At 44.0% G+C, this 22574-nt stretch overlaps 1 protein-coding gene and 3 long non-coding RNA genes across 6 annotated transcripts in view; 1 reads left to right on the plus strand and 3 right to left on the minus strand.

Annotated features, from left to right (window-relative positions):
• Positions 1–22574, plus strand: part of LOC106805362 (fibrillin-1-like) — a 38592-nt gene that overhangs the window by 10256 nt on the left and 5762 nt on the right. The window contains exons 11-33 of the mRNA XM_014806923.1: positions 6512–6634; positions 7003–7125; positions 7495–7620; positions 7880–8002; positions 8253–8375; positions 8811–8927; positions 9332–9457; positions 9762–9884; positions 10473–10595; positions 10807–10929; positions 11207–11329; positions 11771–11893; positions 12091–12228; positions 12644–12733; positions 13145–13267; positions 13412–13537; positions 13767–13892; positions 14236–14361; positions 14870–14992; positions 15334–15423; positions 15563–15595; positions 21594–21653; positions 21933–21989. Of these exons, the coding sequence (XP_014662409.1) occupies positions 6512–6634; positions 7003–7125; positions 7495–7620; positions 7880–8002; positions 8253–8375; positions 8811–8927; positions 9332–9457; positions 9762–9884; positions 10473–10595; positions 10807–10929; positions 11207–11329; positions 11771–11893; positions 12091–12228; positions 12644–12733; positions 13145–13267; positions 13412–13537; positions 13767–13892; positions 14236–14361; positions 14870–14992; positions 15334–15423; positions 15563–15595; positions 21594–21653; positions 21933–21989 (2568 nt within the window). The remainder of the gene's footprint in view (positions 1–6511; positions 6635–7002; positions 7126–7494; positions 7621–7879; positions 8003–8252; positions 8376–8810; positions 8928–9331; positions 9458–9761; positions 9885–10472; positions 10596–10806; positions 10930–11206; positions 11330–11770; positions 11894–12090; positions 12229–12643; positions 12734–13144; positions 13268–13411; positions 13538–13766; positions 13893–14235; positions 14362–14869; positions 14993–15333; positions 15424–15562; positions 15596–21593; positions 21654–21932; positions 21990–22574) is intronic.
• Positions 3968–4306, minus strand: LOC106805371. The gene is made up of 3 exons (XR_001393427.1): positions 4286–4306; positions 4225–4239; positions 3968–4028 (listed from the first exon to the last, which is right to left on the minus strand). It is a non-coding gene; the product is annotated as an uncharacterized LOC106805371 (long non-coding RNA).
• LOC106805370 lies at positions 5234–6269 on the minus strand. Of its 2 annotated transcripts, XR_001393425.1 has the most exons (4): positions 6197–6269; positions 5931–5986; positions 5471–5501; positions 5234–5391 (listed from the first exon to the last, which is right to left on the minus strand). It is a non-coding gene; the product is annotated as an uncharacterized LOC106805370 (long non-coding RNA). The 2 variants fall into 2 exon arrangements; XR_001393426.1 differs by lacking the exons at positions 5931–5986; positions 6197–6269 and adding an exon at positions 5781–5852.
• On the minus strand, positions 19814–20782 carry LOC106805369. 2 transcript variants are annotated; one of them, XR_001393424.1, is made up of 3 exons: positions 20773–20782; positions 20149–20403; positions 19814–19908 (listed from the first exon to the last, which is right to left on the minus strand). It is a non-coding gene; the product is annotated as an uncharacterized LOC106805369 (long non-coding RNA). The 2 variants fall into 2 exon arrangements; XR_001393423.1 differs by lacking the exon at positions 20773–20782 and adding an exon at positions 20653–20698 and having other exon boundaries at positions 19814–19968; positions 20329–20403.

The raw sequence follows: 22574 nt of genomic DNA on the forward strand, positions 1-22574 counted from the left end.
GGAAGTCAAACCAGACGCTACAGTAACTGGACGCAACTGGAACCGGCCCAACTGGAACAAGGGCGCAACTGGGAACAGGACCAACGGGGAACAGGACCTACAGGTAACTGGACGGCAACTGAACAGGACTACAGGTAACTGGGCCAACTGGACTGGACACAACTGAAAACCGGACCAAACTGGAACTGGACTACAGTAACCTGACAACTGGAAGCCGGACCGGACAGTAGGCACTGGACCGAAGTGAAACAGGGGCCAACTGAATACAGGACCTAACAGTAAGCTGGAACCAACTGGAACAGGACAATCTGGGTACTTGGCCCAACTGAACAGGTCCACCTGGAACGGACCTAACAGTAACTGGGCCCAACGGAAAGGACCTACAGTAAACTTGACAACTGAACAGGACGCAACTGGAACAGGACTACCAGTAACTGGACTATCAGTAACTGGCGACCAAGCTGGAACAGGACCAACAGGAACAGGACCTACATTAACATGGACCAAAATACTGGAACTGGACCCAAGCCGGAAACAGGAACCAACAGGAACAGGACGCTACAGTAAACTGTCGCAACTGGAACATGACCCGCCTAACAGGCAATGGACCTAACTGATACTGCCCACTGAAACAGGACCAACTTAAAACAGATCGCTACAGTAACTGGACCCACTGCAGGCAACTGACAACTGAAACGGACCAACTGGAACAAGGACCTACAGTAGCTGGAGCCCACTGGAAACTGGGACGGCCAACTGGAAAATGGACCTAACAGTAAACGGACCCAAACTGCAACAGGACGCTACCAGTAAGCTGAAGCCCGCACTGGGAACAGGAGCCTACAGTAATCTGGGACCAACCTGGAACTGGACGCGTACAGTAACTGGACCAACTGGAAGCAGCGACCTACAGTAACTGGACGCAATGAAAGCAGGAACCAACTGGAACAGGAGCCAACCCTGAAGGCAGGACCACAGTAACTGGGACCTACAGTGAACAGGTCAAACTGGGGCGAAACTGGGGCAACGGAACCAGGACCAACCGAAACCAGGACCTACAGTAACTGGACCAAACCTGGAACCGAGCCTACAGTAAGCTGGCCAACTGGGAACTGGACGCAACTTGAACAGGACGCTACAGTTAACTGAGGACCAAACTGGAACAGACCAACCGGAACAGAACCAACAGGAACTGGTCCTATAGTAATCTGGACGGCTACGGGCACAGGGCCAACTGAAACAGGACTACAGTTAACTGGAGCAACCCCTGGAACTGGAAACAACCTGGACCAGGTCCAAACTGAAAAACAGGTCCTAACCAGTAACTAGACCTACTGGAACTGGACCCCCACTGGACCCACCGTGGAACTGGACGCAACTGGGAACTGGACCTACAAATAACTGACCAGACTGGGAACTGGGACCTACCAGAACCGGACCAATCTGGACAGGACGCAACTGGAAACGTTGAAAATGGCCAACTTGAAACAACCTGGACCAACTGGAACAGGACTAACAGTAACTGGTCCAACTGAACAGGACCAACTGACAGGACCAACAGAACACTGAGCCGGCAACTGGGGAACAGGACCACTGGAACGGGAGCAACTGTAACTGGGCCTACCCCTAACAGAACGCATAACATAACTGGGCCCTACGGTACAGGTCGCAACTGGAACAGGGCCAACTGGAACAGGGCCAACTGGACAGGACCTAACAGTAACTGACCAACGTGGAACAGAGGCCAACAGGAAACAGGAGACCAACCAAAAGTAAACAGGAACCAACTGGAAACATGGACCTACAGTTACTGGGGACCCTAACTGGAACTGGACCAACCTGGCACAGGGCAAACTGGAACAGACCTACAAGTAACTGGACCACTGGAACAGGGCCAACTGGAACGGGACCTAACTGAACTGACCAACGGTAACAAACCTTACAAGAAACTGGAGCCGAACTGGAACAGGGCACTGAAGCAGGACCAACATGGAACTGGAGCGCAAGCAACTGAAACAGTGACCCACTGGAACTGGAAGTCAACCTGGAACTGGACCCAACTGGGAACTGGAACCAACTGGGAACAGGACGCTATCAATAATGACGCAACTGGAACTGACTACAGTACCAGATCACAAAATGAACAAGGACCAACTGGTACTGTACGAAGTGGACCAACAGTAATATACAAATTTGAAACAAGGCACCCATATTAGTATTTTTGTTCGAAAAGTTCTTTGTTGTAGCGTATTTATTTGCTGTACACAAAATTTGGTTCTTACTTTTGTTTACTAATGGTGGATTTAAGTGTCCTGTTACCCAATTAACTCAGGCCCGCCCAATATGAAAAATATTAGGATACCATAATATTGATATTGGCAATGCTGGCATTACAGTAACATGACCATGAGTAGCACACCCGACACTGGCACAGCGCCTCAACCGGCCCAGAATCAAACTGGTAGGGAATGAGTACTGGAACACGCTGTAATTGTGTTGGGCTTAACAAGACACTGGTCAAGCAACTTTCGCTTAGGCATCTGTAAAATTTGAACTTTTGCATTGTTCACGAAAGCTTTATTGCGTATACTAGGTAGCTCTACAAAAACAAACTTTGTATATATTTACAGGCGTTATGAAATTTTTTTTAGTTCTGTTATAAAGTTAACCACAAGTTTCATCGATATGTCATACATTTAAAGGCAAGTATATGTTGTTAACCATGAGCAGTTGAATTTGTATTTTAAATGGCTCCGCACAACACAACATGACAGGAAGACCCACCCGGGAACGGATTCAAATAACTCCAACAGGTTTCAGAGCCAACAGGTAGGACAGCATTTACCAACGTACTTTAACTACTGTATGTATATTAAAGACAGCAAGAAAACGTTTATTTTAACTGTAGTGTACTAATAACCTCATTTATTTGAGATCGCAATCGCCTCCATGAAACGTATCCATTCCTACTTTTATTTCATTGTTATTATTTATTTCGACCAGATTTAAAACCATTTGGTTTGGCTGGTGATTTCGAATTTATTTCTACTTTTCAAAATGTTCATTAACATTACATTTTTATACATTTATTTTACTTTCTTCCTGAAATTTATTTGATGGATAGGTTTTTATTTGAGTTACAGTCACAGGTCCTAAACTGGGAACGTACGACGCTACAGTAACTGGAACCCAGACTGGAACAGGCCCAAACTGGTTACTGGCCGCAACTATAACAACAGGTCCCAAGCTGGAACAGGGACGCTAAACAAGTAACTGGACCAAACTTGGAACAGGCCCGAACTGTGTACTGGCACCAACTGTAAGCTAGGTCCAACTGGAAACGAACCTAAAACAGTAACAGTGCAAACTGGAAACAGGACGCTAAACAGTAACGCTGGTCCAACTGGAATCAGGACCGCAAAATCTGGGAACTGACAACTGGGAACAGGACGGCTAAAACAGGAACTGGCCCAACTGAAATGGACGCCAAACTGACAAACAGACTACAGTAACTGTAACCAGCTGAACAGGACCTACAGTAAGCTGGACGCACCTGGAATCTGGACGCACTGGAACAGGACCTATACAGTAACGGACCAATCTGGAAGCAGGACGCAACTGAAACAGGACCTATAGTAAACAGTCCAACTGGAACAGGACCTACAGTAACAGGTCCACTGGATACAGGAACCAACTGGTACTGCCACTGTAACAACCGACTGAACAGGACCTACCAGTAACCAGGACCAACTGGGAACTGGACCAACTGGACAGGACAACTGGAACAGGATCCCACTGGAACAGAGTCCACGACTGTAAAGAACAGACTCCAACACTGTACACAGGGACCGGCTACAGTAAACAGGTCCAAACGGAACTGGACCGACACCTGAAAAAACAGGAGCCCCTACCAGTAACTGGGCCCCCCAAAAACCCCTGGGAACTGCGGACAAACCTGAAACAGGAAACCTACAGTTAACTGGACGCAACTGGAACTGGACCCAACTGGATACAGGACCTACAGTAAACTGGAACGCAACTGAACAGGATCAATCTGAAAGCAGGCCGAACTGAACAGGACGGCTACAAGTAACTGGACCAACATGGAAGCTAGGACGCTACAGTAACTGTGAACAAACCTGGAACAGGACCCAAACAGAAACAGGTCGCAACTGGAAGCAGGCCAACTGAACCAGGACGCAACTGGAACAGGACGTACATAACTGGGCCAACTGGAACCTAACCACTGTAACAGGCTACAGATAACTGGATCGCAACTGAAAACAGGACCTACAGTAAACAGAACACATACTGGAAGCAGACCAACTGAACAGGCCAACATGAACAGGACCGACTGAACAGGAACCTACAGGCAACAGGTCGCGCAACTGGAACAGACCTAACAATAACATGTCCCATACTGAACAGGACGCAACTGAAACAGGTCCAACTGGAACTGGACCAACTGGAACTGGACCAACCTGGAACAGGACCTACCAGGAACTGGGCCAACTGGAAACTGGACGCAACTGAAACAGGACTACAGTAACTGTAGCCAACTGGAAACAGGACCTACACAACTGGAACGCAACTGAACTGGAACCGCAACTGGAACAGACCTTTTACAGTAAACAGGACGACTGGAACAAGGACCTACACTAACTGGACCGGGCATACTGGAACTGAAACTGGAAGCAGGAACCTACAGTAACAGGACGCGACTGGACAGGACCTACTGTAACCTGGTCCGAACTGGAAGCGGACCTACAGTAACTGACAAACTGGAACCAGGACCCAATCACGACACATGGACCAACTGGAAGCAGGACCTTACGTAACAGGACCGACTGGAAGCAGGAAACCTAACAGTAATCAGTGACGCAACTGGTACTGGGCCCCAACTGTACAGGACCAAGGACTGGAACAGGACCTGACGTAACTGGCCAAACTGGGAACAAGGACCTACAGTAACGGGTCCGCAAACTGGAAGCAGGGCCTAACAGGTAACAGGTCGCAACTGGAAGCAGGACCTACTGGAAAGGCCAGGACGCAAACTGAACAGGACCGTACCAGTAACAGGACCGGAGCTGGAACAGGACCTACACAAACTGGGCCAACTGGAACTGGGAACCAACTGCAAGACAGGAACCTACAGTAACTGGGCCAACTGGAACTGGACCAACTGGAAACAAGGCACCTACAGTAACAGGACCAACTGGAACAGGACCTACCAGTAACAGGTTCCAACTGGAAACAGGACCAACTGAAACAGGAGCCTACAGTAACTGGAACCAACTGGAACAGGACACCTACCAGTAACAGGACCGACTGGAACAGGACCTTACAGTAACTGGGCCCAAACTGGAACTGGACCTACAGTAACAGGACCAACTGAACTGGACCAACTGGAAGCAGGACGGCAACTGGAACAGGACACGCACTGAAGCAGGTCCACTGGAAGCAGGACCACCTGAAACAGGACCTATAGTAACAGGTCCAACCTGGAAGCAGGACCTATAGTAACAGGTCCAACTGGAACAGCGACCTCAGTAATCTGGAACAGGACCAACTGGAACAGGTCCAACTGGAACAGGTTATACTGAAACAGCACCAACTGGAACAGGACCAACTGGAACAGGTCCAACTGAAACTGGGCCAACTGAAACAGGACCAACTGGAACAGGACCAACTGTAACAGGACCAACTGGAACAGGTCCAACTGAAACAGGTCCAACTGGAACAGGACCAACTGGAACAGGACCAACTAGAACAGGACCAACTGGAACAGGACCTACAGTAACAGGTCCAACTGGAACAGGACCAACTGGAACAGGACCAACTAGAACAGGACCAACTGGAACAGGACCTACAGAAACAGGTCCAACTGGAACAGGACCATCTGTAACAGGACCTACAGTAACAGGTCCAACTGGAACAGGACCTACAGTAACAGGTCCAACTGGAACAGGACCAACTGGAACAGGACCTACAGTCACAGGTCCAACTGGAACAGGACCCACAGAAACAGGACCAACTGGAACAGGACCAACTAGAACAGGACCAACTGGAACAGGACATACAGTAACAGGACCAACTGGAACAGGACCAACAGAAACAGGTCCAACTGGAACAGGGCCAACTGGAACAGGACCAACTGGAACAGGACCTACAGTAACAGGACCGACTGGAACAGGACCTACAGTAACTGGGCCAACTGGAACTGGACCAACTGAAACAGGACCCACCGTAACAGGACCAACTGGAACAGGGCCAACTGGACCAGGGCCAACTGGAACAGGACCTACAGTAACAGGACCAACTGGAACTGGACCAACTGGAACAGGACCAACTGGAACAGGACCCACTGGAACAGGTCCAACTGGAACAGGACCAACTGAAACAGGACCTATAGTAATTTATTTGTCAATATGAACGAAGTTACCACTATACGAGATTAAATAACATCTACCTGGATGACGTCATAGCGCCGCGGTTGTCCGTGTCATTGCAGATATGAACGAGTGCTTGCTAGGCATTGATGATTGCGACGACAACGCTCTCTGCGTCGACGTCATGGGCAGTTACCGCTGCACATGTCCCACAGGTTTCACCGGCGACGGTCGCCTATGCACAGGTAGCCAGCACTCACCGAACAACAGAATCTGCAATAATAATAATAATAATAATAATAATAATAAAGTTATTATTATTATTATTATTATTATTAATTTAATTCTGATACCTTAATGATTAGTTCGAGAAAACATTGACTTTCAAGTGCTTTTAATTTACCATCAGTTAAATCAGGTCTGAAAGACCTACAGGTATTACATACGTGAAATAGCACTGATTTTACGAAATTTAAAGTGAACACATCTGCGGTACTTTCATTTAATAACGGTGTTCTGTTATCATATTGATGTATATATATATATATGTATACATGTATATATGTATGTATATATTGATGTGATATTATATATGTTGTTATTTGATCTGTAGACAATGATGAGTGTGCGCTAAACACTGACAACTGCGACCTCAAGGCTGACTGTGACAACACAGAGGGTAGCTTCCGATGTCAGTGCGCGCCGGGCTACGAAGGAGATGGAACGCAGTGCCTTGGTATAATGTTTAAAGTATTTACATGAGAAGATTGGTGATTATCATGTGCTAATTGTCTCAGAGAATTATCATTTTTTAGTTGCGTTTTACACAATAATACGCAGAGTGCGGGTATTGATTCCCGGTGGAACATCACGTAATGTTCCTGTCGTGCTCCCGATGTTCTTAAGTCATCTGCAATATTCGTTCTGTTCAAAATTTGTTCTCGATACATTTTAAATGCTCCCAACCTGTTCGCGTTTTACACGTCATTGAATATATACCGTTTTTGATTGTGATTGATTTTGTGTTTGATTTTTGATTTGATTTTGATTACACCGACATTATGATTCTGGTAACTAATCATCGGTCATGTATATCGCATTTTAGAGACCAATGAATGCCAGCTAGGGTTGGACGACTGTAACGCCCGGGCCGCCTGTAGCAACACTGATGGAAGCTACGTGTGTGACTGCGACACCGGTTACCAAGGAGACGGTGTCATCACCTGCAGCGGTGAGTGATTGCCGAAGCGGGCTTCGAAATGGTTTAATTTATTGAATTTTAATTTAATTTACATCAACATAATTTTAACTTTAAACTAGTTATGAATTTTTCATACGGGTTTTAAACTCCAAGAATTTATTTCTAACGCTATTTTTTCAACCTGATATGCGCCAATAGCTCGATATTGTATTTTTTAATTAAAAATTCTACTTGTGCATGTGCGAGTGTAGGATAACCAGAATGACTGGACTTTTCTCTCCTGTATCAGATATCGACGAATGTCGTTCGGGACTTGACAACTGCGATGCGAACGCACTATGCACAAACACTGATGGTCGATTCAACTGCGAATGTGACATCGGCTATTCAGGCAATGGAGTGAACTGCCTTGGTATGTCTCACTCAACTAACGCATAATGTTTGCGCAAAGTTAGGATCTGGTTTTACTATGGTTTGGTTTTTAACGTTTTCAAACTATAAAACAGCAAGGTTATATATGTAGTTTATTCACAAATATATCAAAAATGTTTTATTGGCGTTTAATTAACGTTTTTTTTAAATATTTTGCGTTAATTATATAAAAAATATCCTTCTGATTCCTTCCTGATGTTTACTAATTGTTTTGTTTCTTGTTGCTACAGATGTGGACGAGTGTGACGAGAACCTTGATGATTGCCACAGTGAGGCTGTATGCTCTAACACTCAGGGCAGCTTTCTGTGTGACTGCAGGGACGGATTTACAGGCAACGGCCTCTCATGCAGTGGTAGGTGTAAGCTGCGTGTCATTGTTATATGTCTCCATTACACGACATTTATTGTGAGCAAAGTTTCAACTTTCAAGAAATATTAAATCAGTTTTCTAGTTATATAGTCTTACATTTTAATCCCAGGCACTTATGCAGAGTTGCATAGAACTAAATATATTGAATAATTATCTTAAACAGTTAAATAACCTATTATGTGGACATGTATGGGGGTTATATCTAACATATTCACATCACACACGGGACATTGATTACATTTTCATTTCAAACTCACTCTTGTCCAATGTGCATGTGGGTTTAACTGCGTTATGCTGAGTTTGACTTAGTAGAAGTGAAGTAAAAGCTGAGCAAAGTTCGCAGGTGTGAGTAAGAATATTTTTTAAGCAGTTTTTCCCACTTCATGCAGAGCTAATGTTGTCTTTGTGTTGTTCTTAGATGTTGACGAGTGCGTGAACCAGATGTGCAAGTCATCTCAGATGTGCTTCAACTTTGTTGGATCGTTCAGCTGCGGTTGTGACGAAGGCTACGTGATGATAGATGAAACCTGCATTGGTAGGTTTACGTGCTTAGTTAAATCTCACGTTTTCCTGCTACTTGTCATACTAGTAACAGCAGGAATGGAAGCAGTAGTAGGAGCAGCAGCAACGGTAGCAGCAGCAGTAGTTGTAGCTAGAGTAACAGCAGCAGCAGCAGTAGTTGTAGTAGGAGTAGCAGTAGTTGTAGCTGCAGTAGCAATATATAGCAGCAGCAATGGTTGTAGTAGCAGTAGCAGTAGCAGTAGTAGAATCTTTTTACCGATTTTGTTTACCAATTTATTACCACTAAGCGTGACATTACAAAATATCATGAACGTGATCTTTGGCTGTAATAGATCACAGTTTATGGAATGCTAGACCAGGCATCCTACACTGGTATCATGTCGAGGAACTATCGTAAACACCAACTTTACCTTACAGATATGAATGAGTGCTTGCTACGCGTTGACACGTGTGATAGACTCGATGGAACATGCGTCAACAGGCCAGGATCATTCGAATGTCGCTGTAACAGCGGATTCAGTGGAGATGGGACAAACTGCATGGGTAATATTCGCACAGAGATTTGCTACAGATTGCAACAGCTACACGTTTTTGTTTTTTCACACCCATATGTTTCATTCTTTTATGATGTTTGTGTAATACGTCATGTCGATGGAAAGAACCAAAATGCTAAATGCGGGAATTTTGAATTATGTTTTAGTAATCATGTGGAGAGAACTTGAAGAACTATTCTAAAGCGTTAATCAGGATATCTTGCTATGTTTGCCCCTCAACAACCCATTGGAAGTTATGTAAATATATACTGCGAATTCGGTATTCGTATAATAACTGTGATACTTTCTTTCAGATGTGGACGAGTGTGACCTAAGAAGGGACAACTGTGACGAAAATGCACAGTGCTTCAACAACAGAGGCGGCTTCGACTGCGAATGCGACCCCGGTTACCTTGGAAACGGCGTCTCCTGTAGTGGTACGTCACATCCTGTGCCATCAGCACCGCATCTGTCAGATCGCGGAAACGTAGTAGTTGAATTCCAGAGCGTTCCTACTTTTCAAACACACGTTAGATGACTTACTCATGATTGCTTCACTTAGTAAACGAATGCTCCGTTGATCATATATATCGTTACTGTCCGCATTTCGTTAATTCATGGCATTCCTGTTATAGTAGCAGCAGTAGCAGGAACTATAGCAGAAACAATAACAATAGCAGAAACAGTAGAAACAGCAGCAATAATAGCAGTAGTAGCAGCAGTACCAGCAATAGTAGCAGCAGTAGTAGCAGTAGTAGCAGCAATAGTAGCACTAGAAGCAGCAGCAACCGTAGCAGTAGCAGCAGCAGCAGCACCACCATATATAACCACCACCAGCAGCAGCCAGCTTTGCTGGAGTTTTCACCATCATTGTAGACTTGGCGGCTACATGAATGTGAATTACTAACACGGTACTACTAATTGTAGCACCGTGTTAGTAGTTTACATCCGTGTAGCTGCCATGAAGTTACCCAGAGTCACTCATGTAACACAGAGTTTGCTTACTGTGCTTTGCATGGTTACAGATGCTAACGAATGCGCGGACGGACTGGACACGTGCTCACTGCGTGCCGACTGCTTCAACACTGATGGCAGCTTCCTCTGTGAATGTGAGGAGGGCTTCAGCGGAAATGGCATCGTCTGTGCAGGTAGCCCTGTGTTTTAATTAATTAAAAAAAGAATAAATAAATAAATAAATAAATGCATATATATATATATATTATATTTAATTGCCATGGCAGTGACACAATCACGGGCATTTCTTGAAGGAAACTTTGTGTGATTAACAATTCCTGATTTTGTACAAGAAACACAATTTTCATATGTTGAAATAATAATTTCATGTATACACTTACACAGATAACAACGAGTGTTTGACTGGTGGGCACAACTGCGACAAGAACGCAAGATGTACAAACGCACCTGGAACATTTACCTGCGCCTGTCTGGAAGGCTACAGTGGCAACGGCGTCTTCTGTGCAGGTAAATGATACGATCGAACAAAACAGTACCGGATCTGAGTTATTTAATATTTACTTGGGAAGGTTACAGCTGATAGTGCGACCCATGCTGTGGCGGTTTGAGAGAGTTACGACGTGTGTGCTGTTCCATTCATAATTCCTCATCTTTTATCTAATTAAAATTATCTTATCATTTTCAATCCATCGATCATCATCGATCATCGATCGGTCACTGATGATTGATCATCGATCACTTATCAATTAAATTAATTTTATCATTCTCCCCTAACGCTTTGCAGATACGGATGAATGCGCTTCTGGTACTGACAACTGCGACGTCAACGCAGAGTGTACCAACACTGTCGGATCCTATTCATGTGCCTGCAAACCAGGATACACCGGCGATGGCGTCACCTGCACTGGTGAGTCTCCCTTCCTTTAGCACTAGAAGTGAGGTAATCCCAAGCCTGCCATAACATCACTTCATTATGTATACGACACTCAATGAACGAATTATGGTTACCAATTAGACGCAATTCAAAAGCCACTGTAGCCGAACTCAGCGATTGACTCTAAACAACTCCTCTACGCATATACTTGCAAATACAATTGACGGTGTAGTTAAAAAAAGCTGCTAGAAAGATCTCACATTGAAGCTAACAAATGCATGATTCAAACGGTATTACCTCCATACCGATCAGTTACTACCTACCTACCTACCTACCTACCTACCTACCTACCTACCTACCTACCTACCTACCTACCTACCTACCTACCTACCTACCTACCTACCTACAGTTACCTACACAGTGAACTGTCCTTGCAACTTGATTACAGTCGCTTGCATGTTGATGACTTTTTAGATACGAATGAGTGCTCGGATGCTAGCGATAACTGCCACGAGGATGCTGAATGCATCAACACAGACGGCTCCTACCAGTGCAAGTGTCGCGATGGCTTCCGAGGCAATGGGCAGCAATGTTCAGGTAACAGAAATAATTCGTGCAACAAAAGAATGACTTTCACTGCTTCATACCTTTTATATACGCTTCGCTGGACACCACTAAAACGCATTGCTTGTAAGTTTGGCCAGTTGATAAAATAATCACGTAGAAACAGAGAGTAGAGCAAACGACAGTTGATAACAGTCTGTATTTCATTCTGCGAATAATCACCATTTCAGATGCTGACGAATGTTTCGAACAAAGCCACAACTGTGACAGTAGACTACCTCAGCGATCGCTCTGCACAAACACCGTCGGTAGCTTCACCTGTAACTGCTTCACTCCTTACTGGGAGGGAGATGGCGTCGTCTGCACAGGTAAATAGCTGTCGTATGGTGGTCTGTGTATCTGCATGTTGCTGCGAGCGATGTACGAAGAGTGGATGCGAGTATGCGTGGTTTAGGTTAGCAGTGTGTGTTGTAGGAAGCTATGTAGCGATATTGTGTATGATCGCAGACATAAACAAAGATATACTTATCCATCGTAGCGATCTCATTGTAGTCAGCGATGACGTCATCATAATAGCTATTTTATTTACTAGCCAATAGACGTAAATAACTAGTAACCTTTTGAATAGCTTAGGATTTCAATTAGCCATAAGATGGATGATAGTTACATGACAGTAAACAAATAGAATTTAAACAGCATCTACATAATTCACTCCCATAAAAAATAAACAGAAGGCATCTGTTCGGAGGTTTTAAAGTTGTTTACTTTCGCTTGTTTATACAGATGTTGATCAGTGTAAGCAGCAGCCACCACCCTGTCCTGACGTGATGATGTGCGTCAATCTAGAAGGCGCTCCAGGATTCTCCTGTAGTGGTAAGCAATCTGAGAACATACAAGTAGTACTCGACAACTACAAAAATACATTTGCGTTGACAGAAAATTGTGTAATAAACGACGGTAGATCATCGCTACTAGTGGGTCCACTTGTCAGGTTAAAGACGGAATTTAATTCAGTCAGCGCAGTGAATTTTCTCAGGGTCTAACGATTTGGCATTTCATGCTGTAAACTCCCTCCTATCTGTGACCGCAGGTAATGGCAAGTCCGTTTCCATTGGTACCTAAAAGAGCATCTAATGAGAAACTATATAACCTTAACAGTTACAACTCTTTAATGCGATGAAGGCAACCAGAGCGCGGGAGAAAATATATTTACGACAGTGGAATGACCGTGGACCCTATGTGAAATATAGCAACGTATTTTTTTGTTTAATTCCTCATGATTAGACATGGACGAATGTGAGCTTGGACTTGACAACTGCCACGAGATGGCGCTGTGCAGAAACATTGAGGCCAGTTTCCAGTGTATATGTGAGGCGGGTTACACGGGAGATGGCGTTCAATGCTCCGGTAAGATTGATTCAGCGTTAGTTCTCCCAGCAAGATAATTAGAAGCTAATTATTAATTAAAAAGATAACTAATTACGATTTATCGACGAGACCGTCTGCGGAATGTGATTCGTCTTAACCCGTTGCTTTCGCCATCTTCTGCAGATCTGAACGAATGTGATGAGGGACGGGACAACTGTGATATCACACACGGAAGCTGTTTCAACAACGATGGCAGCTTCACGTGCAGCTGTGACACAGGATTCACGGGCGATGGCGTCGACTGCTCAGGTATATACACCGGCGCATTGAGGAAAGAAATGGTGATGTATTGTCACACGCGGGCTGGTATATAACACACATGATATTAGGCACTAGTGTACCTCACGTGTAATTACGTTATTGTTTCTTCGCTCTATTATAATATATAATATATGTATTATATATGCATATGTGTCTGTTATCTATCTATAAATCTCTAAATGATATATATATATATATATGCATACAACATTTACAGATTTGAATGAGTGTAGCGAAGGTGCGGATTCGTGCGGAGACAACACGGAATGCCAAAACCTCGAAGGTTCTTTCTATTGTACGTGCAAGGATGGTTTCATGCCTGTCAGCGAGACGGAATGTAGAGGTATGTCGACGACACTAATCTTATAGCTTGATTAGAAAGATATGGTGGGTTGGGAGTAATTGTAGTATATATATATGTTATAATTCAGGCTTGCAGTGACGACATGCACTACAATAGTAGAATAGTTTGTTATTGGCATGAGGTAAATTTTAGGTTAAATTAGATTGACACTAGGTTACGCTGACACACGATGAATTAAGTAGCATTATTGCTTATGTGTCATATCTGTGTAAATAATAATAATATTATAATTTATTGTTCACTATTATGTTATTATTATTATTTATTTTCGTTTTACTCATCGTATTATTTATCTTTTTAATATTTTCTTTCTAATCCTTAGACATAGATGAATGCTTCGAGAGACTTGCGAAGTGTGACGAGCAGGCGACGTGCACCAACACACTCGGTAGCTACGAATGTGACTGCAACGGTGGATATGAAGGGGATGGCGTCACTGTGTGCGCTAGTAAGTATTCCGCTCTGTCTCATCATTACCTGGATGGAACTTACATAGATAGTGAAGCTGCCACTACAGCCTCGTAATAATCTATCTTACGCTGTTAAGCATATTAGGATTAGGCTAATTATACGGTAGCAGACATGGCTTCCTGTTTGCATGGTCATTTCGAATTCGACTTTCAACATTCCATCGTAAACTATTTATGGAACACACTATATTCACAATGTATCAATAGCTTATTAAGTATGCTTAACACGCTGTTGAAAGTATGTGTAATTGTAAATGGGTTGTAAGTTTATGATATACTACGAGGAAATTGCGATTATTGAACTAAAGACAACGCAGATTCATTTTATGGCGGTGGCAGTATGGCTGCTATTACATGGAATCTGTAATATTTACATTTACATGACCGGTTTGATGTCATCCCTCCAACGTACTATTATAACTCCCGCGATAGATAAGTACGTGTAATTCAACATGTCATTGCTAATCACTATCTAATTTGCTGCAGACATCAACGAATGTAGAACAGGCCTGGCAAACTGCCATCACAATGCTAGTTGTCGAGACCTGCCTGGTGGATTCGAATGCATCTGTCGCACTGGCTATGCCGGAGATGGTTTTACTTGCTCAGGTGCGAAATTCTTTCATCGTCTAGTTAATTCCTTCATAGTCATATATATATATATATATTTCGCAGAGCTAAGCAATAAGCCCATATTCCTCCTAGTCTACAACTCTGCATTTAGTAACAAATCCTGACTCTATTATCAGATATTTCCCGTAGACTGGTGTGTATTCGTACGTCATTGTAATTGCCTACTACTTTATAATACTGAGGTTGTACGTTATGCAGGTTTATGTGTGCGCGCGTATGTGCATCACTGTATCAATCGATATATCTGAAGAGTTAAGGTGAAACCTCGCCAGTGGTTTACCTAGTTAGTAAGTTATCATTCCCTTTTCTATCTCTAGATATCGATGAGTGCACCGAACTGTTTCCACCTCCTTGTCAAGAGGGAGCAATGTGTGAAAATAGACCAGGAGACTTTGTATGCTTCCTTGGTAAGTGTTTTACTTTCAGCTCAATTGTACATTACTGGTGTGTTTGAGTGCAGCCAAATTAATTTGGTCAGGTAATGGCAGACGTGTATACTGCAAAGGGCAATCATGTTAACACTAAGTTACTGAATTTGTTTTGCAGAGAGTACACCAGCTACGACCCCGACTCCAACAAGTAAGTGCGCATTGCATTGTATAAGTAGTCATCTGTATATAGCTTGTCCGTACGTTTTGTAGGGTGACAGGTGACGGTGCCGTATGAGCTACAATAGCAAGACCTAATTATACTACACAATCATACCCCCTTTAACGAAGCAGCGTTTCGTGGTTTACCTTTACTTAACAGGAAAAATATTCAGGAATATACTGCTTAAGAGAAGATCAGTCAAACATTAATGAAAACGACCTGACGGTAACATTCTTAGTCGCCATGGTAATTCGCTACCTCAGGAAGGCGTCTAGTCTGTTAAATGAGTCATGATCTTATGTCGATTTCCATTTATTCATAAATTACAAAGCAAGCACGATATTACCAACAAAAGGTAAACCTGATGTTACGGGGCCTGATCTTATCACAGATACAACAGTCACATGTGAGTCATGGCCAAAGGCTAGGTATAATGTATATTCTCTGTAGGTTATTCAATCTCTCATCACAATTCTTCAAGTCAGTTGAGGCCATGGAGTATAGATTATGCAAGATGTAAACTTTAACACTAATAAAAGTTTTGCTCTGATAGTCAGTAATAATAAAATATAAGCGTAACTTGTAAAGCTTATCCTATTAAACATGTCTGCAAAGAAGTTAAGAGTGAATCATAGATTTCATAGAATTGATAGAATAAAATTTCCATATAATGCACCAACCTATCAACCAACCCATTTGAGAAATTGCCACTTATTGACACAAAAATTATACGGTTTTGTATTGTTCCGTGACATATGCATTCACATAAGCTCACTGTATTTATTTAACAATTCTAGACGCAAGTATATTAAAATTCAACATCCGCATCACCATCTTTCGACATCATTAAATAATAGGCGTTTTAAATTAGATTAGTGGCAATTTACGCAATACTGCACATATACCTGCACATATACCTGCACATATACGTGCACATATACCTACACATATACCTGCACATATACCTGCACATATACCTGCACTCAAACATATCAACAGTCATGCATGCCCTCACTCAAAATATGCAAATAGATACAAAAGCAAAACACGCATTACACACGTGGTCGAAAATCAAAATCACATGTACAAACAAGCAAACCTTAACTCTATTATATTAAAGTAAACACGCAGTTGAGATTGACTTTTATCATATAAATGCGACAACATAATATTATTGCTGTTTGTTATTTTATGATTTTTTTGGTTGTAATTATGTGCAGTGTTAACAGTTTTATTATTATTTCATGTTATTAGCAAGTTAATTTATTTTGTTTTTTTAGTGACGAATCAGGGTGCTAACTTGATTTAATGGTTAACCTATTTTCTTTTAATTATAATATCGTTTTTTTTATTAATAGTCAGATACTATTTATTTTATTACGTTTGGTTGTTTATTTAAACTTCAGCAATAACAGGAGCACCAATACAAATTAAAACTCCAACTGGAACAGGACCTACAGAAACTGGGCCAACTCAAACAGGACCAACTGGAACAGGACCTACAGTAACTGGACCAACTGGAACTGGGCCAACTGAAACAGGACCAACTGGAACAGGTCCTACAGTAACTGGACCAACTGGAACTGGACCAACTGGAACAGGACCAACAGGAACAGGACCTACAGTAACTGGTCCAACTGGAACTGGACCAACTGGAACAGGACCAACAGGAACAGACCAACTGAACGGTCCTTACAAGTAACCTGGACGACAACGAACTGTGCACCAACTGGCAAACAGACCAACCAGAATCAGGACTCTACAAGCTAAGCTGTCCAACTGAACTGGACCAAACTGGAATACACACCCTTACAGTAAGCAGCCCAATTAACTGGAACAGGTACCAACTTTGGAACACGTCCTCATAAACTGGACCTCAACTGAACTGACGAACTATGGAAGCAGGACAACAGAACAGGGTAACCTACAGTAAGCAGGATCCCCCGCCTTACACGTAAGACGCCCAAGCTGAAACAGACCTACAGTAACCAGGCCCAACTGAACATGCCCAACTGGAACAGTACTATACAAGAACTGGACAACTGAACTGCCAACTGAATACAGGACCAACTGGAAACAGGTCTACAGTACTGGATCCAACTGGAAACTTGACGCAACGGAACAGGACCAACAGGAACAGTACCTACATTAACTTGTCGCAACTGAATCTGACAACTGGAACAGGGCAACATAAACAGGTCCCTACAGTAACTGGACCTAACTCAACTGGATCCCAAAACTTGGAACCGGACCGACAGTAACTGGACGCAACCCGAACAGAACAACTGAATCAGAACTACATGAACATTCAACTGGAACTCGACCAAACTGCAACAAGGACCTACAGTAGACTCGGACCCAACTGAAAACAAGGACCTTACAGTAACTGGACCAACGATAGCAGGACCAACTGGAACAGGCACCTACAGTAACAGGTCCAACCTGAATACTGACAACTGAACAGGAACCTACAGTAACTGGACAACTCGGAACTGGGCCAACGAAACAGGACCAACTGAACAGTTCCCTACTAGTAACATGGACCAACTGGAACTGGACAACTTGGAACAGGACCAACAGGAACAGGAACTACAGTAATGGTCCAACTGGAACTGGAACCAACCTGAACAAGCCAACAGGAACAGTCCTACATTAACTGACCCAACTGGAACTGACCAATGAAACTGACACGTATCAGTAACGGACCACCACTCGAACAGGACCAAACTGAACAGGCACTCTACCAGTAACAGTCCTAAACTCGTAACTGACGCCAACTGGAACATGACCCTATCAGGTAACGACTATCATAAGGTACCCGGTAACCATCGACCCATACCACAACAGACTCTTACAGTATACAGGTCCAAACTGAACTGGACCAACTGAACAGGACTACAGTTTAACACTGGGCCAACTGGAAGCTGTACCAACTGAAAACATACCAACTGAACTGACCTACTAGTACGCTGAACCAATCTGGAACCGACGCGACAGAACTGGACCAACGGAATCAGGCAAACTGTACATCGACCTATCCACAACTTGGCACCAACTGTGCAACATGACCTACAGTAACAGTCCAACACCTGGAACTGGACGCAACTGAACAGGATCCTATCTCCCTACATTAAGCAAGGACCTACAGTAGATCAGGACCATACATTAACCTCCGTCCAACGGAACTGGACCTAACTAGCAATAACTGATCCAACTGGAACCAGGACCAACCGCCCAGGACGACCAACTGGAACATGGGACCTACAGTAACATGGTCCCAACACTGGAACACGGATCAACCTGGAAGCAATGTCCTAATCAGTAACTTGACCAACTGGACTGACACAACCTGAATCAGGCACTCAACACGAACATGGACCTAAGTCAGTAACTGTCCAACTGAACTGATCCTAACTGAACAGGCCAACTCTCGAACAGGTCCTAACAGTCAACGGGCCAACTGGAACTGGGACGTCAAGCTGAACCGGAGACTCGACAGTAACTTGGCACCTCAACCGGAACAGGACCAACTGGAAAGACCAACAGAACAGATCCAACTGGAACTGAACCAACTGGAACAGGAACTATCAAGTAAACTGACCAGACTAAAACAGTACCTTACAGTAACTATGGGCCACACTGGAACTCGGACCAAACTGAAACAGAGACCAACTGCAACTTGGACCAACGGAACCGACCGACAGTAACTGCAACTGGAACAGGGCCCAACTTGGACACGACCTCAGTAACTGGACCAACTGCCTAAAGGAACCTACATAAACTGGACCAAACTGGAACCGGCGCAACTGAACTATGGCGCCAACTGGAACAGGAGCCAACGGAACAACCTACAGTAACTGACCAAACTGAAAAACATGACCTACAAGTAACTGGGCACACTGAACTGACCAACTGAAGCAATCGGAACCCACACTGGCAACTGGAGCCTAGTACAGTAACTGACCCACACTGAATCCCGTGACCGCGACAGTAACTGACCCAACTGAAACAGCGGCCACTGAAAACAGGACCTACAGTAACTGGACCAACTGGAACAGGACCAACTGGTACTGGCCCAACTGGAACAGGTCCAACTGGAACAGGACCTACAGTAACTGGACCAACTGGAACAGGACCAACTGGAACAGGACCTACAGTAACTGGACCTACAGTAACTGGACCAACTGGAACAGGACCAACAGGAACAGGACCTACAGTAACTGGACCAACTGGAACTGGACCAACTGGAACAGGACCAACAGGAACAGGACCTACAGTAACTGGTCCAACTGGAACTGGACCTACAGCAACTGGACCAACTGGAACTGGGCCAACTGAAACAGGACCAACTGGAACAGATCCTACAGTAACTGGACCCACTGGAACTGGACCAACTGAAACAGGACCAACTGGAACAGGACCTACAGTAACTGGACCCACTGGAACTGGACCAACTGGAACAGGACCTACAGTAACTGGACCAACTGCAACAGGACCTACAGTAACTGGACCCACTGGAACAGGACCTACAGTAACTGGACCAACTGGAACTGGACCTACAGTAACTGGACCAACTGGAACAGGACCTACAGTAACTGGACCAACTGGAACAGGACCAACTGGAACAGGACCAACTGGAACAGGACCTACAGTAACTGGACCTACAGTAACAGGTCCAACTGGAACTGGGCAAACTGGAACAGGACCAACCGAAACAGGACCTACAGTAACTGGACCAACTGGAACCGGGCCTACAGTAACTGGGCCAACTGGAACTGGACCAACTGAAACAGGACCTACAGTAACTGAACCAACTGGAACAGGACCAACCGGAACAGAACCAACAGGAACTGGTCCTATAGTAACTGGACCTACGGGCACAGGGCCAACTGAAACAGGACCTACAGTAACTGGACCAACTGGAACTGGACCAACTGGAACAGGTCCAACTGGAACAGGTCCTACAGTAACTAGACCTACTGGAACTGGACCCACTGGACCCACTGGAACTGGACCAACTGGAACTGGACCTACAATAACTGGACCAACTGGAACTGGACCTACAGTAACAGGACCAACTGGAACAGGACCAACTGGAACTGGACCAACTGAAACTGGACCAACTGGAACAGGACCTACAGTAACTGGTCCAACTGGAACAGGACCAACTGGAACAGGACCAACAGAAACTGGACCAACTGGAACAGGACCCACTGGAACGGGAGCAACTGTAACTGGGCCTACCGTAACAGGACCTACAGTAACTGGGCCTACGGTAACAGGTCCAACTGGAACAGGGCCAACTGGAACAGGGCCAACTGGAACAGGACCTACAGTAACTGGACCAACTGGAACAGAGGCAACAGAAACAGGACCAACAGTAACAGGACCAACTGGAACAGGACCTACAGTTACTGGACCTACTGGAACTGGACCAACTGGAACAGGGCAAACTGGAACAGGACCTACAGTAACTGGACCAACTGGAACAGGGCCAACTGGAACGGGACCAACTGGAACTGGACCAACGGTAACAGAACCTACAGCAACTGGACCAACTGGAACAGGGCCAACTGGAACAGGACCAACTGGAACTGGACCAACTGAAACAGGACCCACTGGAACTGGACCAACTGGAACTGGACCAACTGGAACTGGACCAACTGGAACTGGACCAACTGGAACAGGACCTACAATAACTGGACCAACTGGAACTGGACCTACAGTAACAGGACCAACTGGAACAGGACCAACTGGTACTGTAACGAGTGGACCAACAGGTAATATCCAAATTTGAAACAAGGCACCATATTAGTATTTTGTTCGAAAAGTTTCTTTGTTGTAGCGTATTTATTTGGCTGTACACAAAATTTGGTTCTTACTTTTGTTTACTAATGTGGATTTAAGTTGTCCTGTTACCCAATTAACTCAGGCCCCCAATATGATATTAGGGTACCATATATTGATATTGCATGCTGCATTACAGTAACAATGACCATGAGTACACCCGACACTGGCACAGCCCCAACCGGCCCAGAATCAACTGGTAGGGAATGAGTACTGAACACGCTGTAATTGTGTTGCCTTACAAGACACTGTCAACAACTTCGCTTGCATCTGTAAAATTTGACTTTTGCATTGTTCACCTTTATTTGCGTATTACTAGGTAGCTCTACAAAACAAACTTGTTAGATATTTACAGCGTTATGAAATTTTTTTTAGTTCTGTTATAAAGTTAACCAATTTTCATCGATATGTCATACATTTAAGGCAAGTATAATGTTGTTAACATGAGCATTGAATTTTATTCTATGCTCCCACACAGCAACAGTGACAGGAAGCACCGGAACTGGATCAACTCCAACAGGTTCAGAGCCAACAGGTAGGACAGCATTTACCAACGTATTTAACTACTGTAGTGTATAGTAAAGACACAAGAAAACGTTTATTTTACTGTAGTGTACTAATAACCTCATTTATTTGAGATGCCAATCGCTCATGAAACCGTAGCCATTCCTACTTTTATTTCCAATTGTTATTATTTATTTCGACAGATTTAAACATTTGTTTGGCTGTGATTTCGATTTATTTCTACTTTTCAAAATGTTCATTAACATTACATTTTTTATACATTTATTTTACTTTCTCCTGAATTTTATTTGATGGATAGGTTTATTTACTTGAGTTACAGTCACAGGTCCAACTGGAACAGGACCTACAGTAACTGGACCAACTGGAACAGGCCCAACTGGTACTGGCCCAACTGTAACAGGTCCAACTGGAACAGGACCTACAGTAACAGGTCCAACTGGAACAGGACCAACTGGTACTGGCCCAACTGTAACAGGACCAACTGGAACAGGACCTACAGTAACAGGTCCAACTGGAACAGGACCTGTTACAGTTGGGCCAGTATCAGTTGGTCCTGTTCCAATTGGACCTGTTTCAGTCGGTCCAAACTGAAACA

Source organism: Priapulus caudatus, unplaced genomic scaffold, assembly GCF_000485595.1.
Source record: "Priapulus caudatus unplaced genomic scaffold, Priapulus_caudatus-5.0.1 Scaffold111, whole genome shotgun sequence".
Classification (NCBI taxonomy): Eukaryota; Metazoa; Priapulida; class Priapulimorpha; order Priapulimorphida; family Priapulidae; genus Priapulus; species Priapulus caudatus.